The sequence below is a fragment of the Coregonus clupeaformis genome, unplaced genomic scaffold (genome assembly GCF_020615455.1).
Source record: "Coregonus clupeaformis isolate EN_2021a unplaced genomic scaffold, ASM2061545v1 scaf0495, whole genome shotgun sequence".
NCBI classification, from domain to species: Eukaryota; Metazoa; Chordata; class Actinopteri; order Salmoniformes; family Salmonidae; genus Coregonus; species Coregonus clupeaformis.
In genome coordinates, this window is record NW_025533950.1 from 50,411 (window position 1) to 69,592 (window position 19,182).

The window sequence follows — 19,182 nt, forward strand, 5'->3', positions numbered from 1 at the left end:
ATACTTATTGACTCAAGACATTTCAGCTTTTCATTTTTAATTAATTTGTAAACATTTCTAAAAACATAATTCCACTTTGACATTATGGGGTATTTTTAATTAAAACTGTAACACAACAAAATGTAGAATAAGTTAAGGGGTAAGAATACTTTCTGAAGGCACCATAGGGCTCTGGTCTAAAGTAGTGCACTATATAGGGAATAGGGTGCCATTCTCTGGTCTAAAGTAGTGCACTATATAGGGAATAGGGTGCCATTCTCTGGTCTAAAGTAGTGCACTATATAAGGAATAGGGTGTAATTCTCTGGTCTAAAGTAGTGCACTATATAGGGAATAGGGTGTAATTCTCTGGTCAAAAGTAGTGCACTATATAGGGAATAGGGTGTAATTCTCTGGTCTAAAGTAGTGCACTATATAGGGAATAGGGTGTAATTCTCTGGTCAAAAGTAGTGCACTATATAGGGAATAGGGGGCCATTCTCTGGTCTAAAGTAGTGCACTATATAGGGAATAGGGGGCCATTCTCTGGTCTAAAGTAGTGCACTATATAGGGAATAGGGGGCCATTCTCTGGTCTAAAGTAGTGCACCATATAGGGAATAGGGTGCCATTCTCTGGTCAAAAGTAGTGCACTATATAGGGAATAGGGGGCCATTCTCTGGTCTAAAGTAGTGCACTATATAGGGAATAGGGGGCCATTCTCTGGTCTAAAGTAGTGCACTATATAGGGAATAGGGGGCCATTCTCTGGTCTAAAGTAGTGCACCATTGTCACGATCGTCTGAGGAAACGGACCAATACGCAGCGCGTGGAGTGAACATGATGACTTTATTTAAATAAAAGCAACCACGAAAACAACAAACAAATGACGAATGTGAAGTCCTACGGTACACTGACCAAAAGGAACAAAAACCCACAAACCCAACAAGAAAACATACAGATTAAATATGGCTCCCAATCAGAGATAACGAGCCGACAGCTGACACTCGTTACCTCCGATTGGGAGTCTAAGACCAAACCTAGAAATGAACCCAACAGAAAGGCAAACCTAGAAATACACACAACAGAACTACCAACATCGAAATACACCCAAATACCCAACAAAACAAAATACACCCTGGCTCAAATATCAAAGTCCATGGAGCCAGAGTGTCACAGTACCCCCCCCTAAAGGTGCGCACTCCGGGCGCACCAGCATACAGTCTAGGGGAGGGTCTGGGTGGGCGTCTGTCCATGGTGGCGGCTCTGGCCCAGGTCGTGGTCCCCACCCCACCTTAGTCACTATCCGCTTCCGTAGCCCCCTCCACATGACCACCCCCCAACTAACCCCCACTGGATTAAGGGGCGGCACCGGACTAAGGGGCAGCACCGGACTAAGGGACAGTACCTGACTAAGGGGCTCTGGCGGATCCTGGCTGGACGGCTCTGGCGGATCCTGGCTGGGACGGCTCTGGCGGATCCTGGCTGGCGGAAGGCTCTGGCTGATCCTGTCTGGCGGAAGGCTCTGGCTGATCCTGTCTGGCGGAAGGCTCTGGCTGATCCTGTCTGGCGGAAGGCTCTGGCTGATCCTGTCTGGCGGAAGGCTCTGGCTGATCCTGTCTGGCGGAAGGCTCTGGCTGATCCTGTCTGGCGGAAGGCTCTGGCTGATCCTGTCTGGCGGGAAGGCTCTGGCTGATCCTGTCTGGCGGAAGGCTCTGGCTGATCCTGTCTGGCGGAAGGCTCTGGCTGATCCTGTCTGGCGGAAGGCGCTGGCTGATCCTGTCTGGCGGAAGGCTCTGGCTGATCCTGTCTGGCGGAAGGCTCTGGCTGATCCTGTCTGGCGGAAAGCTCTGGCTGCTCCTGTCTGGCGGAGAGCTCTAGCGGCTCCGGTCTGGCGGACGGCTCTGAAGGCTCATGGCAGACGGGCGGCTTTGCAGGCTCAGTACAGACGGGCAGTTCCTGCGGCGCTTGGCAGACGGACAGTTCAGACGGCGTTGGGCAGACGGGCAGTTCAGACGGCGTTGGGCAGACGGACAGTTCAGGCCCCGTTGGGCAGACGGCAGACTCTGGCCGTCTGAGGCACATCGTAGGCCTGGTGCGTGGTGCCGGAACAGGAGGTACCGGGCTGAGGACACGCATCTCAGGCCTAGTGCGGAGAGCCGGAACAGGGCATGCTGGACCCTGGGGACTCACATAACGCCTAGTGCGGGGAGCCGGAACAGGGCATGCTGGACCCTGGGGACTCACATAACGCCTAGTGCGGAGAGCAGCAACAGGACGCACAGGACTCGGGGAACACACAGGAGGCTTGGTGCGTGGTGTAGGCACTGGTGGTACTGGGCTGGAGCGAGGAGGTGGTACCGGAAATACCGGACCGTGCAGGCGTACTGGCTCCCTTGAGCACTGAGCCTGCCCAACCTTCCCTGGGTTGATGCTCCCCGTCGCCCGACCAGTACGGGAGGTGTAATAACCCGCACCCGGCCTATGTGGGCGAACCGGGAACACCATGCGCAAGGCTGGTGCCATGTACGCCCGGCCCGAGGAGACGCACTGGTGACCAGCTGCGTGGGACCGGCTTCATGACATCCGGCTCAACACTCAATCTAGCCCGGCCGATACGTGGAGCTGGACTGTACCGAACCGGGCTATGCCTGCGTACAGGAGACACCATGCGCTCAACTGCGTAACACGGTGTCTGCCCGTACTCTCGCTCTCCACGGTCAGTCCAGGGAGTAGGCGCAGGTCTCCTACCTGACTTCGCCACACTCCCTCTTAGCCCCCCCCCAAGAAATTCTTGGGTAGTACCCACAGGCTTCCAGTCTTGCCTCCGTGCTGCCTCCTCATATCGCCGCCTCTCGGCTTTAGCTGCCTCCAGCTCTTCACGAGGACGGCGATATTCTCCCGGTTGTGCCCAAGGCCCCTTACCATCCAGAATCTCCTCCCATGTCCATGAATCCTTTATGGGTGGATATAAATCCTGCGTAGGTGGATCCTGTTGCCGCTTGACACGCTGCTTGGTCCTTTGATGGTGGGTTTTTCTGTCACGATCGTCTGAGGAAACGGACCAATACGCAGCGCGTGGAGTGAACATGATGACTTTATTTAAATAAAAGCAACCACGAAAACAACAAACAAATGACGAATGTGAAGTCCTACGGTACACTGACCAAAAGGAACAAAAACCCACAAACCCAACAAGAAAACATACAGATTAAATATGGCTCCCAATCAGAGATAACGAGCCGACAGCTGACACTCGTTACCTCCGATTGGGAGTCTAAGACCAAACCTAGAAATGAACCCAACAGAAAGGCAAACCTAGAAATACACACAACAGAACTACCAACATCGAAATACACCCAAATACCCAACAAAACAAAATACACCCTGGCTCAAATATCAAAGTCCATGGAGCCAGAGTGTCACAACCATATAGGGAATAGGGTGCCATTCTCTGGTCTAAAGTAGTGCACTATATAGGGAATAGGGTGTAATTCTCTGGTCAAAAGTAGTGCACTATATAGGGAATAGGGGGCCATTCTCTGGTCTAAAGTAGTACACTATATAGGGAATAGGGGGCCATTCTCTGGTCTAAAGTAGTGCACTATATAGGGAATAGGGGGCCATTCTCTGGTCTAAAGTAGTGCACCATATAGGGAATAGGGTGCCATTCTCTGGTCTAAAGTAGTGCACTATATAGGGAATAGGGTGCCATTCTCTGGTCTAAAGTAGTGCACCATATAGGGAATAGGGTGCCATTCTCTGGTCTAAAGTAGTGCACTATATAGGGAATAGGGTGCCATCCTCTGGTCTAAAGTAGTGCACTATATAGGGAATAGGGTGCCATTCTCTGGTCTAAAGTAGTGCACTATATAGGGAATAGGGGGCCATTCTCTGGTCTAAAGTAGTGCACCATATAGGGAATAGGGTGCCATTCTCTGGTCTAAAGTAGTGCACTATATAGGGAATAGGGGGCCATTCTCTGGTCTAAAGTAGTGCACCATATAGGGAATAGGGTGCCATTCTCTGGTCTAAAGTAGTGCACTATATAGGGAATAGGGTGCCATTCTCTGGTCTAAAGTAGTGCACCATATAGGGAATAGGGTGCCATTCTCTGGTCTAAAGTAGTGCACTATATAGGGAATAGGGTGCCATTCTCTGGTCTAAAGTAGTGCACTATATAGGGAATAGGGTGCCATTCTCTGGTCTAAAGTAGTGCACTATATAGGTGTTACGGATACAGGTATCCTGTGTTTTTGTGTGTTTCTACTCTTTCTGCCCTAATCACAGGTGTCCTGTATGTTCCTGATTGGTGGTCGTTGAGGTGTCTGCTGATTGGACCAATCAGTGAACATTCCTGTTAATTGCACCACCTGTTATTCGTTTGTTCAATCACACATCCCATTTTATAAAAACCAGACTTGTGTTTGTTGCAGGAGAGAGAGACTCTTTGCCATATGTGAGTATGGACACGGTGGTGTCCTGTGTGTTGTGTACGCACTAAGTTGTTGGTTACCCTATTGGTAACATTAGTAGAATATATTTCTTTACCTGAGTGTGGATACTGTTGTATCCTGTGTACTTATTTAATTGCTGAGTACCCTGTTTAGTAGTTTTGTGTGTTTGTTGGGAAAAGGGGGGGTTTAAGCTAGTTGCCCTTGGGCGTACATTACCCGTAGGAAGAAATCTGTCTATAAACACCAGTTAGACCTGAGCGGACCACCCACTGTATTTTTGTATGGTAGCAGTAGCCTAGCGGTTCTTCAGGCAGGCTAGATCAGTTTAGGGGGTTTTACCCTATTGTTTCATTTCTTGGGTCCTGCTCAGCCCTTTTTCCCAAACCCTTACCGTGTGTTCATAAATAAACACTTTGTGTTTGACGGTAGTTCATGGTAGTTGTGTCTTATTTGTTCTCACTATTCCATGCCACACTTATAATTTACATGAATTTATGTTACGGGTCTCATGTCCATCCACCCTAGATGTTTAGAGCCACGGGGTTCGTAACATAAAGTGGGGGCTCGTCTGGGATCCTATCTATCCCATGCTACTCATGTAAATTAGTTAGTGTCTGGTTCGGTGTTGAGCTTAGCAGCTGTAACTACCTGTTTTTTTGTGTGTTCAGTAGTCGACGGCTCGTGTTGCTAGTAGGATGGCTACTTTTGAGTTGGAGGCATTTTTGGAAAACCCTACGTGGGAGGTTTTTGATAATTGCCGTAGAGTGGATCTACAGGCTTTGGCTGACCACTTTTCTGTACCCATACCGAGGGGTTTAGTGAAAGCAGAAGTTAGGGAAGTAGTGTTAGCGATATTGTTAAACGAGCGAGTGCTTGAGTTACCGCCGCCTGAGTCTGCTGCTCCTGTAGGGGATGTGGTTGCTGTTCCTGTAAGCCCATCAGTGTCTGAGGACGAGGCTAAGGCTCCAGCCACATTGCCCCGTTATGACCCACTCTCCCCACTGACTGACAGTGATGCCAGGATGGATGTCCGCTCGACACGGCTCCAAATAGAGGCGAAGAGCGGGCACAAATCAGGCAAGACAAGCTGGAGATGCGTAAATGGAACTAGAGGCAGAACAGGAGACGCGTAAGATAGAACAGGAGACGCGTAAGCTAGAGGCAGAACAGGAGACGCGTAAGATGGAACTGGAGACGCGTGAGGCTTGATCAAGAACTGGAGACGCGTAAGATGGAACTGGAGATGCGTAAAATGGAACTAGAGGCAGAAACAGCGAGGTTAGTCTCTGCTCATACTATGCCTGCTAGTGAGCCAGCCTCACCAGCGGTGTCGTCTGCTACATTTGATATTAGTAGACAGATCACCTTGGTACCTGTGTTTAGGGAGTCAGAGGTTGATTCCTATTTCAGTGTGTTTGAGCGTATAGCGGTAGCATTGAAATGGCCCGACGAGGTATGGTGCCTATTACTTCAGTGTAAGCTAACAGGTAAAGCCCAAGAGGTTCTGGCAGCGCTACCTCTTGAAGACAGTTTGAATTATGAAGTGGTCAAAGCTACTGTTCTTCGTGCCTATGAGCTTGTTCCTGAGGCATATCGACAGAGATTTAGGTCTCATAAAAAGTCTCCTACTCAGACTTATGTGGAGTTTGCTAGAGACAAAGGAAATCTGTTTGACAAATGGCACAGTGCAAGTAAGGTAACTGATTTTAACTCTCTACGGGAGTTAATCTTGTTAGAAGAGTTTAAAAATTGCTTACCCGAACGCATTGTAGTTTATCTGAACGAACAGAAAGTATCCTCACTGTCGGAAGCGTCTGTATTGGCAGACGAGTTTGTGTTGACGCATAAGAGCGTGTTTTCGGCTCGTACGGAGAGCAGGGCTGCGGAGTTGCTAACTTCTAGTCCTAGTCGACCAGCAGTACATCCAGCACGCCCAAAAGATGTGCGTCACTGTTTCTATTGTCATAAGGTGGGACATATAGTTAATGATTGCTTTCTGCTAAAACGCAAACCGGGATGCCTCAGCACGCCAGGCCGCCAACGGGTGTTGGGCTGATTCGATGCGGTTGTAGGGCCGGAATCAAGACAGAAGCCTCATAGTGAATGTGGTTTGAAAGTCCCTGTCCCAGATCACAGTTATGAACCGTTCATTTTTGAGGGGGTTTGTTTCTATATCAGATGATGAAGCGTCTCAGCGTCCAGTTAGAATCCTCAGAGATACTGGTGCGGCGCAGTCGTTCATACTAGCTGATGTGTTGCCCTTGTCCAGTAATACATATTGTGGTTCCAGTGTGTTAGTACAAGGAATTGAAATGGGTTTCGTCCCAGTGCCATTGCACTTTGTGAACGTACACTCTGAGTTAGTCAGTGGATTGTTCAGAGTGGGCGTACGTCCTATGTTGCCAGTAAAAGGTGTGACATTTATAATGGGCAACGATATTGCCGGAGGAAAGGTAATACCCATATTGGAGGTATTGGATAAAAGTGACCAGTCTCTCTCCGAGGAGCTGGCACAGGGTTATCCAGATGTGTTCCCCGCTTGTGCTGTCACACGTGCTCAAGCACGACAAGTGGGTGAAGTGGTAGATTTGTCAGACACGATTCTATTCAGAGAGTGTGACCCAGAGGATAGTTCGGGTGCTACCTCTGGTAAGCTGGTGCAGTCTGACCAACAGCCCAGAGAAAGGAAGAAGGATGTGGAACTTGTTGCTGAAGCAATACAGTTACCAGTTACTCGTGAGCAGCTGATCGCTAACCAACAGGTTGACATTAGCCTGGCTAAATGTTTTTCTAGTGTTGTCTCAAAAGACGAGCTAAAGAAGAAAAACATGGCATACTTCATTGATGGTAATCTCCTCATGCGTAAATGGACATCCCATGTTGACGCTGGCGGAGATTGGAATGCTGTTTACCAAATAGTGATTCCTACAGCCTTTCGACAAAATGTTTTATCCCTCGCTCATGATCACCAGTGGTCCGGACATCTGGGAGTCACCAAGACTTATGATCGTGTTTTGCGACATTTCTTTTGGCCTGGTTTAAAACAAGATGTGGCTCAGTTCTGTCGGACTTGCCACACCTGTCAAGTAGTTGGGAAACCGAACCAGGTTATTTCCCCCGCGCCTCTTTGTCCCATACCGGCCATAGGTGAACCATTCGAACATGTGATGGTTGATTGTGTTGGACCATTACCAAAAACAAAATCTGGTAACCAGTTTATGTTGACAATTATGTGTGTGGCCACCAGGTACCCAGAGGCCATTCCTCTGCGAAGGATTACTGCTCCGGTGGTGAGTAAAGCGTTGATCAAATTCTTCTCAACTTTTGGATTACCTAAGGTGATACAAACTGATCAGGGTACGAATTTTCTTTCTAAACTTTTCAAACAAGTGTTAAAATCCTTGTCAGTTACACACCGTGTGTCAAGCGCATATCACCCAGAGTCTCAGGGTGCGCTTGAACGTTGGCATCAGACCCTGAAGTCTATGCTCCGTAAATATTGTTTGGAATCTGAGAAAGATTGGGATGAGGGAGTTCCTCTAGTGTTGTTTGCTGTCCGTGAGACAGTACAGGAATCCCTAGGGTTCAGCCCAGCTGAGCTGGTGTTTGGACACACCATGAGAGGACCTATGAAAGTCCTTAAGGATCAGTTTTTGTCACAAGAGTTGTGTGTGAAAGAAAATGTGTTGGACTACGTTAGTCGCTTTCGTGAGCGCCTACATGCTGCCTGTGCTCTAGCAAAGGAAGCGCTGTCTTCCTCACAGAAACGGATGAAACGACACTATGACACACAGGCTGTTTCTCGTTCACTGCAGCCAGGTGACCGAGTTCTTGTGTTGTTGCCTGTGCCAGGAGCGTCATTGTCAGCACGTTTCGCTGGTCCTTATGTCATTGAAAAGAAACTAACTGAAACTGACTATGTGATACAGACTCCTGATAGAAAACGCCAATCTCGTGTGTGCCACGTTAACATGTTGAAGACATACCACAACAGACCCGTTACTCAGGTAGACAGTCCAGAGAAACTGGCCGAGTCGGCTGTCTCTGTTGCTGCTACGGCTGTAGTGGGAGGTCATGTTAATGATGTGGACGGAGATGGTTTGGAGTTGCGCAATACTCAGCAGCAGTGTGCTAGATTGCCCAATTCAGAGATGCTGCTGTCTCTCCCGTCAAGCCTGATTCATTTAACGGACAGACAGTCAGATGATATTGTGAGACTATTACACAGCTTTCCATGTCTTTTTAATGATGTTCCTACATGTACAAATGTGTTAGAACATGACATTAATGTTGGAAACGCTGCACCTATCAAGCAACATCCTTATCGTGTCAACGTCGCTAAGAGAAAGATAATGAGGGGTGAGGTCGGTTATTTGCTGGAGAATAACCTGGCTATGCCAAGTTCAAGTCCTTGGAGTTCTCGTGCATTCTGGTTCCTAAACCTGATGGGACATCCAGATTATGTACGGACTATCGGAAAGTCAATGCTGTCACAGTGCCCGACTCGTTCCCGTTACCCAGACTGGATGACTGTATTGATACTGTTGGTGCTGCTACCTATGTAACCAAATTAGATCTTCTAAAAGGTTACTGGCAGGTGCCGTTAACCCCACGTGCCTCCGACATCTCTGCATTTGTGACCCCAGATCACTTCCTACAATATGCTGTCATGGCATTTGGGATGCGGAACGCACCAGCCACTTTCCAACGCCTGGTTAACACAGTATTGGCTGGAGTTCCTAATTGTAGTGCTTACCTTGATGATCTGGTCATTTATTCAACTGAGTGGTCTGATCATGTTAACACTCTAAGGGTAGTGTGTGAACGTCTAGCAACCGCTTCTCTAACCCTGAACTTAGCAAAGTGCGAGTTTGGGAAGGCTACTGTTACTTATCTTGGTAAACAGGTCGGCCATGGTCAGGTGCGCCCTGTAGATGCCAAGGTCTCAGCTATAAACGCATTTCCCGCACCTACCACCAGAAGAGAGCTACGCCGCTTTTTTAGGGATGGTTGGCTACTACCGTAGTTTCTGTAAAAATTTCTCTGCGGTAGTTGCTCCATTAACGGATTTGCTCAGTCCGGCGAGAAAATTTGTATGGTCTGAAGATTGTTGTACTGCTTTCAACACTACTAAAGCACTCTTGTGTAGTACTCCTGTTCTTGCTGCGCCAGATTTTGAGCGGCCGTTTAAACTGGAGGTAGATGCAAGTGCCAGAGGTGCTGGTGCTGTTCTACTGCAGCAAGACCAGAGTGGAGTGGACCATCCTGTCTGTTATTTTTCACGGAAATTTAACAAATGTCAGACAAACTATTCCACCATTGAACAAGAAGCTCTAGCTTTGTTGTTAGCTCTGCAGTACTTTGAAGTTTATGTTGGTTCCAGTGCATTACCAGTGGTAGTGTATACTGACCATAACCCCTTAGTTTTTCTCCACCGGATGTACAACCAGAACCAACGCCTTATGCGTTGGGCACTTGTCGTGCAAAATTATAATTTGGAGATCCGCCACAAAAAGGGGTTAGATAATGTGTTGGCAGATGCTTTGTCTCGTGTGTAATGATCTAGGTTTTTTTTGTTATCCCGATAGGATGATTTGTGAATTTGGGTGTTGTGATAGTACATGTGTCGAAACCATTTTGGTTTGCTCTTTTTAAGGGTGGGAGTGTTACGGATACAGGTATCCTGTGTTTTTGTGTGTTTCTACTCTTTCTGCCCTAATCACAGGTGTCCTGTATGTTCCTGATTGGTGGTCGTTGAGGTGTCTGCTGATTGGACCAATCAGTGAACATTCCTGTTAATTGCACCACCTGTTATTCGTTGTTCAATCACACATCCCATTTTATAAAAACCAGACTTGTGTTTGTTGAGAGAGAGAGACTTTTGCCATATGTGAGTATGGACACGGTGGTGTCCTGTGTGTTGTGTACGCACTAAGTTGTTGGTTACCCTATTGGTAACATTAGTAGAATATATTTCTTTACCTGAGTGTGGATACTGTTGTATCCTGTGTACTTATTTAATTGCTGAGTACCCTGTTTAGTAGTTTTGTGTGTTTGTTGGGAAAAAGGGGGGTTTAAGCTAGTTGCCCTTGGGCGTACATTACCCGTAGGAAGAAATCTGTCTATAAACACCAGTTAGACCTGGAGCGGACCACCCACTGTATTTTTGTATGGTAGCAGTAGCCTAGCGGTTCTTCAGGCAGGCTAGATCAGTTTAGGGGTTTTACCCTATTGTTTCATTTCTTGGGTCCTGCTCAGCCCTTTTTCCCAAACCCTTACCGTGTGTTCATAAATAAACACTTTGTGTTTGACGGTAGTTCATGGTAGTTGTGTCTTATTTGTTCTCACTATTCCATGCCACACTTATAATTTACATGAATTTATGTTACGGGTCTCATGTCCATCCACCCTAGATGTTTAGAGCCACGGGGTTCGTAACAATAGGGAATAGGGGGCCATTCTCTGGTCTAAAGTAGTGCACTATATAGGGAATAGGGTGCCATTCTCTGGTCTAAAGTAGTGCACTATATAGGGAATAGGGGGCCATTCTCTGGTCTAAAGTAGTGCACCATATAGGGAATAGGGTGCCATTCTCTGGTCAAAAGTAGTGCACTATATAGGGAATAGGGGGCCATTCTCTGGTCTAAAGTAGTGCACCATATAGGGAATAGGGTGCCATTCTCTGGTCTAAAGTAGTGCACTATATAGGGAATAGGGGGCCATTCTCTGGTCTAAAGTAGTGCACCATATAGGGAATAGGGTGCCATTCTCTGGTCTAAAGTAGTGCACTATATAGGGAATAGGGTGCCATTCTCTGGTCTAAAGTAGTGCACCATATAGGGAATAGGGTGCCATTCTCTGGTCTAAAGTAGTGCACTATATAGGGAATAGGGTGCCATTCTCTGGTCTAAAGTAGTGCACTATATAGGGAATAGGGTGCCATTCTCTGGTCTAAAGTAGTGCACTATATAGGGAATAGGGTGCCATTCTCTGGTCTAAAGTAGTGCACTATATAGGGAATAGGGTACCATTCTCTGGTCTAAAGTAGTGCACTATATAGGGAATAGGGTGCCATTCTCTGGTCTAAAGTAGTGCACTATATAGGGAATAGGGTACCATTCTCTGGTCTAAAGTAGTGCACTATATAGGGAATAGGGTGCCATTCTCTGGTCTAAAGTAGCGCACTATATAGGGAATAGGGTGCCATTCTCTGGTCTAAAGTAGTGCACTATATAGGGAATAGGGTGCCATTCTCTGGTCTAAAGTAGTGCACTATATAGGGAATAGGGTGCCATTCTCTGGTCTAAAGTAGTGCACTATATAGGGAATAGGGTGCCATTCTCTGGTCTAAAGTAGTGCACTATATAGGGAATAGGGTGCCATTCTCTGGTCTAAAGTAGTGCACTATATAGGGAATAGGGTGCCATTCTCTGGTCTAAAGTAGTGCACTATATAGGGAATAGGGTGCCATTCTCTGGTCTAAAGTAGTGCACTATATAGGGAATAGGGTGCCATTTGGGACGGACAAAGTGTCATTATGCTACAGACTGTTCTGTTCAACACCCTGCTCCACTGAGCTACAGGCTGCAGCAGGGTCGTAGCCAATCAGAGGGATACAGAGGGGTATTTTACTAACAAAAGGTAAACAAATAAGTTTGCTTTACAAAACATTTTGTTGCAGTTGAACAACACATTTCCTGCAATTCTACACATTTTTCTATGAGGTGTGGAGACATTTTTGTAGTTTTAAAGCTAATTTCCTGCTATTCGACACATTTGTTAATATGAAATCTGAGTGAGAGTGATTAACAAAATCAATAGGGGCCCTCTGGAGGTCAGGGCCCCCTGGAGGTCAGGGCCCCTAGAGGTCAGGGCCCCTGGAGGTCAGGGCCCCCTGGAGGTCAGGGCCCACTGGAGGTCAGGGCCCCTGGAGGTCAGGGCCCCTGGAGGTCAGGGCCCCTGGAGGTCAGGGCCCCCTGGAGGTCAGGGCCCCTGGAGGTCAGGGCCCCCTGGAGGTCAGGGCCTTGTGGAGGTCAGGGCCCCTGGAGGTCAGGGCCCCCTGGAGGTCAGGGCCCCCTGGAGGTCAGGGCCCCCTGGAGGTCAGGGCCCCTGGGCATGTGCCCTGCATGCCTGGTCGATCAATCGACCATGATTACTACAAATTTAGATAGCTGACCAGACTCATTTATCAATCTAAACATGTTTAACTGACTAAAGGGATTAACATTTAACTGGGCTAAATGAATGACTGTCAGTGAGTGACATGTATCAAGAGGAAAACTGCTGATACCCAACCCAAGTTTCACCTTGTGCATTCTACTATTCTAACTGTCATCAGTGCATTCTACATTCTAACTGTCATCAGTGTATTCTACTATTCTAACTGTCATCAGTGCATTCTACTATTTTAACTGTCATCAGTGTATTCTACTATTCTAACTGTCATCAGTGCATTCTACTATTCTAACTGTCATCAGTGTATTCTACTATTCTAACGGTCATCAGTGTATTCTACTATTCTAACTGTCATCAGTGTATTCTACTATTCTAACTGTCATCAGTGCATTCTACTATTCTAACTGTCATCAGTGCATTCTACTATTCTAACTGTCATCAGTGCATTCTACTATTCTAACTGTCATCAGTGCATTCTACTATTCTAACTCTCAACAGTAAGTTGAGACCCCGACTAAGTTTTCATATGTAGCTACGGCTTTGGACAGCAGTACTCAATCACAGCAGCTTGCTACAGAGGCAGTACTCAGTCCCAGCAGCTTGCTACAGAGGCAGTACTCAGTCCCAGCAGCTTGCTACAGAGGCAGTACTCAGTCACAGCAGCTTGCTACAGAGGCAGTACTCAGTCACAGCAGCTTGCTACAGAGGCAGTACTCAGTCACAGCAGCTTGCTACAGAGGCAGTACTCAGTCCCAGCAGCTTGCTACAGAGGCAGTACTCAGTCACAGCAGCTTGCTACAGAGGCAGTACTCAATCACAGCAGCTTGCTACAGAGGCAGTACTCAATCACAGCAGCTTGCTACAGAGGCAGTACTCAGTCACAGCAGCTTGCTACAGAGGCAGTACTCAATCACAGCAGCTTGCTACAGAGGCAGTGGGCACTAAACGCTGAATGACATTTGAAAGCTGTTCTTGAAAACAACGTTTTTCTATGACTTCCTTTAGTCTTACAGTAGTGTGAGCTGTCAAGGAGAACTGGGAGCAGCTTCCACTACGCATGACCGCTGAGCCTTGGATTCATACACCAGACAGACACCCTATTCCCTAGAGAGTGCCTATAGGGCTCTGGTCAAAGTGTGCACTATGTAGGGAATAGGGTGCCATTAGGGACGTATCCACAGAGACAGAGATGCTTGGCTCGGATAATACAGGACCAATGTGGTCAGGATCCTAAGAAACACCTACAGTCTGAAAATAATTATATTCTGTTCAGCTCTGATGGCTCAAGATGATCATTTAAATCAGTATTTGATCATCCCTGTAAACTGTTGTCAATAGTTTGATGAATATCTGATTGTTAATCCCTTGTCGTTAGTTTGATGGATATTTGATTGTTAATCCCTTGTCGTTAGTTTGATGAATATCTGATTGTTAATCCCTTGTCGTTAGTTTGATGAATATCTGATTGTTAATCCCTTGTCGTTAGTTTGATGAATATCTGATTGTTAATCCCTTGTCGTTAGTTTGATGAATATCTGATTGTTAATCCCTTGTCGTTAGTTTGATGAATATCTGATTGTTAATCCCTTGTCGTTAGTTTGATGAATATCTGATTGTTAATCCCTTGTCGTTAGTTTGATGAATATCTGATTGTTAATCCCTTGTCGTTAGTTTGATGAATATCTGATTGTTAATCCCTTGTCGTTAGTTTGATGAATATCTGATTGTTAATCCCTTGTCGTTAGTTTGATGAATATCTGATTGTTAATCCCTTGTCGTTAGTTTGATGAATATCTGATTGTTAATCCCTTGTCGTTAGTTTGATGAATATTTGATTGTTAATCCCTTGTCGTTAGTTTGATGAATATCTGATTGTTAATCCCTTGTCGTTAGTTTGATGAATATCTGATTGTTAATCCCTTGTCGTTAGTTTGATGAATATCTGATTGTTAATCCCTTGTCGTTAGTTTGATGAATATCTGATTGTTAATCCCTTGTCGTTAGTTTGATGAATATCTGATTGTTAATCCCTTGTCGTTAGTTTGATGAATATCTGATTGTTAATCCCTTGTCGTTAGTTTGATGAATATCTGATTGTTAATCCCTTGTCGTTAGTTTGATGAATATCTGATTGTTAATCCCTTGTCGTTAGTTTGATGAATATTTGATTGTTAATCCCTTGTCGTTAGTTTGATGAATATCTGATTGTTAATCCCTTGTCGTTAGTTTGATGAATATCTGATTGTTAATCCCTTGTCGTTAGTTTGATGAATATCTGATTGTTAATCCCTTGTCGTTAGTTTGATGAATATCTGATTGTTAATCCCTTGTCGTTAGTTTGATGAATATCTGATTGTTAATCCCTTGTCGTTAGTTTGATGAATATCTGATTGTTAATCCCTTGTCGTTAGTTTGATGAATATCTGATTGTTAATCCCTTGTCGTTAGTTTGATGAATATCTGATTGTTAATCCCAGGATGTCAGTTTTAGGAATGGCTCAGAGTCAAAGCACCAGGAGTCTAGAGGCTCTTGTCTTGATTTATATATTTACATTTCTTCTGTTGTGTTTCTCTTCCTGTCTGTGCAGGTAAATATGTGTACCAGCCCATGACCAGTGTGTGCCAGCTGCCGAGCACGGCGGTGCCCTCTGACCCCTCTGAGTCCCCACCCACCATGAACCTGTCTGTCTCCCTCACCGAACGCTTCCTGAAGATTGCCCCCTGCTTCCAGTCCCCACCGTACCTCCAGTCGCCCAAATACTGTGTCATTACAGACCTCTTCATCGACGACTACATCGTCAAACGCATCAACGGGAAGATGTGTTATGTTCAACGTTCTCCTCCTCCAATCCCTGATCCTCCTGCTGCTGCATCTCCTGCTGCTGCTGCATCTCCTCCTGCTGCTGCATCTCCTCCTGCTGCTGCATCTCCTCCTGCTGCTGCATCTCCTCCTGCTGCTGCATCTCCTCCTGCTGCTGCATCACCTCCTGCTGCTGCATCTCCTCCTGCTGCTGCATCTCCTCCTGCTGCTGCATCTCCTCCTGCTGCTGCATCTCCTCCTGCTGCTGCATCTCCTCCTGCTGCTGCATCTCCTCCTGCTGCTGCATCTCCTCCTGCTGCTGCATCTCCTCCTGCTGCTGCATCTCCTCCTGCTGCTGCATCTCCTGCTCCTCCTCAGGTGCCTCCTCCCAGTAAGCCAACACGATCTGTTCACAACGACCACCACCACAACAAAACACTACAACCCCCCGTGGACAAGCCCCACCACAAGAGCCCTGTCCACCACCACAACAAGCCCCACCACAAGAGCCCTGTCCACCACCACAACAAGCCCCACCACAAGAGCCCTGTCCCCCACCACAACACCTCAGCACACAGTGAGAAGCACCACAACAGCCCCGTAGACAAGCATCACTCCAACCCCTCTGTGGACCACAACAAAATACCACAACACCACAAAAGCTCTGTGGACAAGCATCACTACAGCCCTCCAGTAGACCAGGTGAAGCATCACCCCCATAACCTCTCACGGCACCACCCCGGCCCTGTAGACAAGCTGAAAGGCCCCAAGATGGACCACTGCTCCTCTCCATCCAGCTCCGAGGACTCTGGGATCAACGCGTTAGGTTTGCACTGCCTGGAATCCTGTGAGTCAGAGTCAGAGGATCAGAATGAAGAGTTGAGCACCGATGGAGATGGGAAATCTAGCCCTTGTCTCTGGGACCAGGATGAGACCTCTCAGCTGTCTCCCTCTAAGTCCATGGTGGAGATCATCGAGAAGATTGAGACCACTGTGTGACAGACAGAGACAGACAGACAGACAGACACTTCACTGAGCACAGCAGAGAGATACAACTATATTATACTATATCTATGGAGCACACAGCCTCTCTGAGAGCATTTGAAAAACAGCTCCAGATTTCTTGAGTTGGATTTAAAGGACCTACAGTCCACCGACTGCAGGTGACCTTGTTGTGGTCAGATATAGGTAACCCCACATCATGATGACCCTATGTGTTTTCTCAGAGACGGTCAAGGATCCCAGATATGGATGGTCTCTGGTTTTTCCACCCCACTCTGTATATCTCTCCAGACCCCCTGCATGGTTTGTTAGATAGATAGGGCTGTCTATAGGTAGGGCTGTCTATAGTTGGGCTGTCTATAGAAAGGGCTGTCGACTGTAGCAAAGATTTGACAAGAAACACAGAGGAAACATGTCCTTTAACATTCACATGGACTCTCAGCAGCTGACCAAATAGACTTCTTACTAGTCCCATGGAGACGGACCATCAGCAGACAAATGGACGAACACAGCCTTTATTAACCCCTCAACTACCAAGCCTTGTACCAAGAACTCCTGCCTGCTTCTAGAAATACAATCAAAATAGAATTTTGAGTTAGAACTTTGACGTTGTTTGACAATCAAGAAAGCACATTCCTTCCTCTGCCTGCTGTGAAGACCACAACTACACAACTACCTATCAGCCAAGGATGCAGTGTGGAAATACTAAATCACATGTGTTTACCAGAGCAAAGAGGACCAGTGATTCCCACTGCTACTATGTACTTTATTACCTTGATGGGAAGCAGTGAAGCGCCGACGTTAATGGCCACCCTTGAGGTGGTCATTCACACCAGAGCAACTGCTCAGTATAAAAGCACAGTACATACTGTACTGTATCCATTACCATCAGTACTATCCATTACCATACAGTACTGTTCAGTACTATCCATTACCATACTGTACTGTTCAGTACTACCAATTACCATACAGTACTGTTCAGTACTATCCATTACCATACAGTACTGTTCAGTACTACCAATTACCATACAGTACTGTTCAGTACTATTCATTACCATACAGTACTGTTCAGTACTACCAATTACCATACAGTACTGTATGGTACTATCCATTACCATACAGTACTGTTCAGTACTATCCATTACCATACAGTACTGTTCAGTACTATCCATTACCATACAGTACTGTTCAGTACTATTCATTACCATACAGTACTGTTCAGTACTATCCATTACCATACAGTACTGTATGGTACTATTCATTACCATACAGTACTGTTCAGTACAAACCATTACCATACAGTACTGTTCAGTAGTATCCATTACCATACAGTACTGTATGGTACTATTCATTACCATGCAGTACTGTTCAGTACTATTCATTACCATACAGTACTGTTCAGTACTATGCATTACCATACAGTACTGTTCAGTACTACCCATTACCATACAGTACTGTTCAGTACTATCCATTACCATACAGTACTGTTCAGTACAAACCATTACCATACAGTACTGTTCAGTACAACCATTACCATACAGTACTGTTCAGTACAAACCATTACCATACAGTACTGTTCAGTACAACCATTACCATACAGTACTGTTCAGTACAAACCATTACCATACAGTACTGTTCAGTACAACCATTACCATACAGTACTGTTCAGTACAAACCATTACCATACAGTACTGTTCAGTACAACTAATTACATCACCAATGGTTTGAAGTGGCATAGAATGCACAGAATGTATTCTAGAATGGACTGTTGGTTTGGAGTGTCATAGCCTCTGTGTTCTAGAATGGACTGTTGGTTTGGAGTGTCATAGCCTCTGTGTTCTAGAGTGGACTGTTGGTTTGGAGTGTCATAGCCTCTGTGTTCTAGAATGGACTGTTGGTTTGGAGTGTCATAGCCTCTGTGTTCTAGAATGGACTGTTGGTTTGGAGTGTCATAGCCTCTGTGTTCTAGAGTGGACTGTTGGTTTGGAGTGTCATAGCCTCTGTGTTCTAGAATGGACTGTTGGTTTGGAGTGTCATAGCCTCTGTGTTCTAGAGTGGACTGTTGGTTTGGAGTGTCATAGCCTCTGTGTTCTAGAGTGGACTGTTGGTTTGGAGTGTCATAGCCTCTGTGTTCTAGAATGGACTGTTGGTTTGGAGTGTCATAGCCTCTGTGTTCTAGAATGGACTGTTGGTTTGGAGTGTCATAGCCTCTGTGTTCTAGAATGGACTGTTGGTTTGGAGTGTCATAGCCTCTGTGTTCTAGAATGGACTGTTGGTTTGGAGTGTCATAGCCTCTGTGTTCTAGAATGGACTGTTTGTTTGGAGTGTCATAGCCTCTGTGTTCTAGAATGGACTGTTGGTTTGGAGTGTCATAGCCTCTGTGTTCTAGAGTGGACTGTTGGTTTGGAGTGTCATAGCCTCTGTGTTCTAGAGTGGACTGTTGGTTTGGAGTGTCATAGCCTCTGTGTTCTAGAGTGGACAGTTGGTTTGGAGTGTCATAGCCTCTGTGTTCTAGAATGGACTGTTGGTTTGGAGTGTCATAGCCTCTGTGTTCTAGAGTGGACTGTTGGTTTGGAGTGTCATAGCCTCTGTGTTCTAGAATGGACTGTTGGTTTGGAGTGTCATAGCCTCTGTGTTCTAGAATGGACTGTTGGTTTGGAGTGTCATAGCCTCTGTGTTCTAGAATGGACTGTTGGTTTGGAGTGTCATAGCCTCTGTGTTCTAGAATGGACTGTTGGTTTGGAGTGTCATAGCCTCTGTGTTCTAGAATGGA

The 19,182-nt window shown here is 46.3% G+C and overlaps 1 protein-coding gene across 1 annotated transcript in view; it reads left to right on the forward strand.

The window, feature by feature from the left end:
• The window catches only part of LOC121555143 (UPF0524 protein C3orf70 homolog B-like), a 54,004-nt gene extending 36,207 nt beyond the window's left edge, over nucleotides 1-17,797 (forward strand). The window contains exons 2-3 of the mRNA XM_045215695.1: nucleotides 15,196-15,506; nucleotides 16,110-17,797. Coding sequence (XP_045071630.1) covers nucleotides 15,196-15,506; nucleotides 16,110-16,406 — 608 coding nt within the window. The 3' untranslated portion in view covers nucleotides 16,407-17,797. The remainder of the gene's footprint in view (nucleotides 1-15,195; nucleotides 15,507-16,109) is intronic.
• Nucleotides 17,798-19,182: the final 1,385 nt, after the last annotated feature.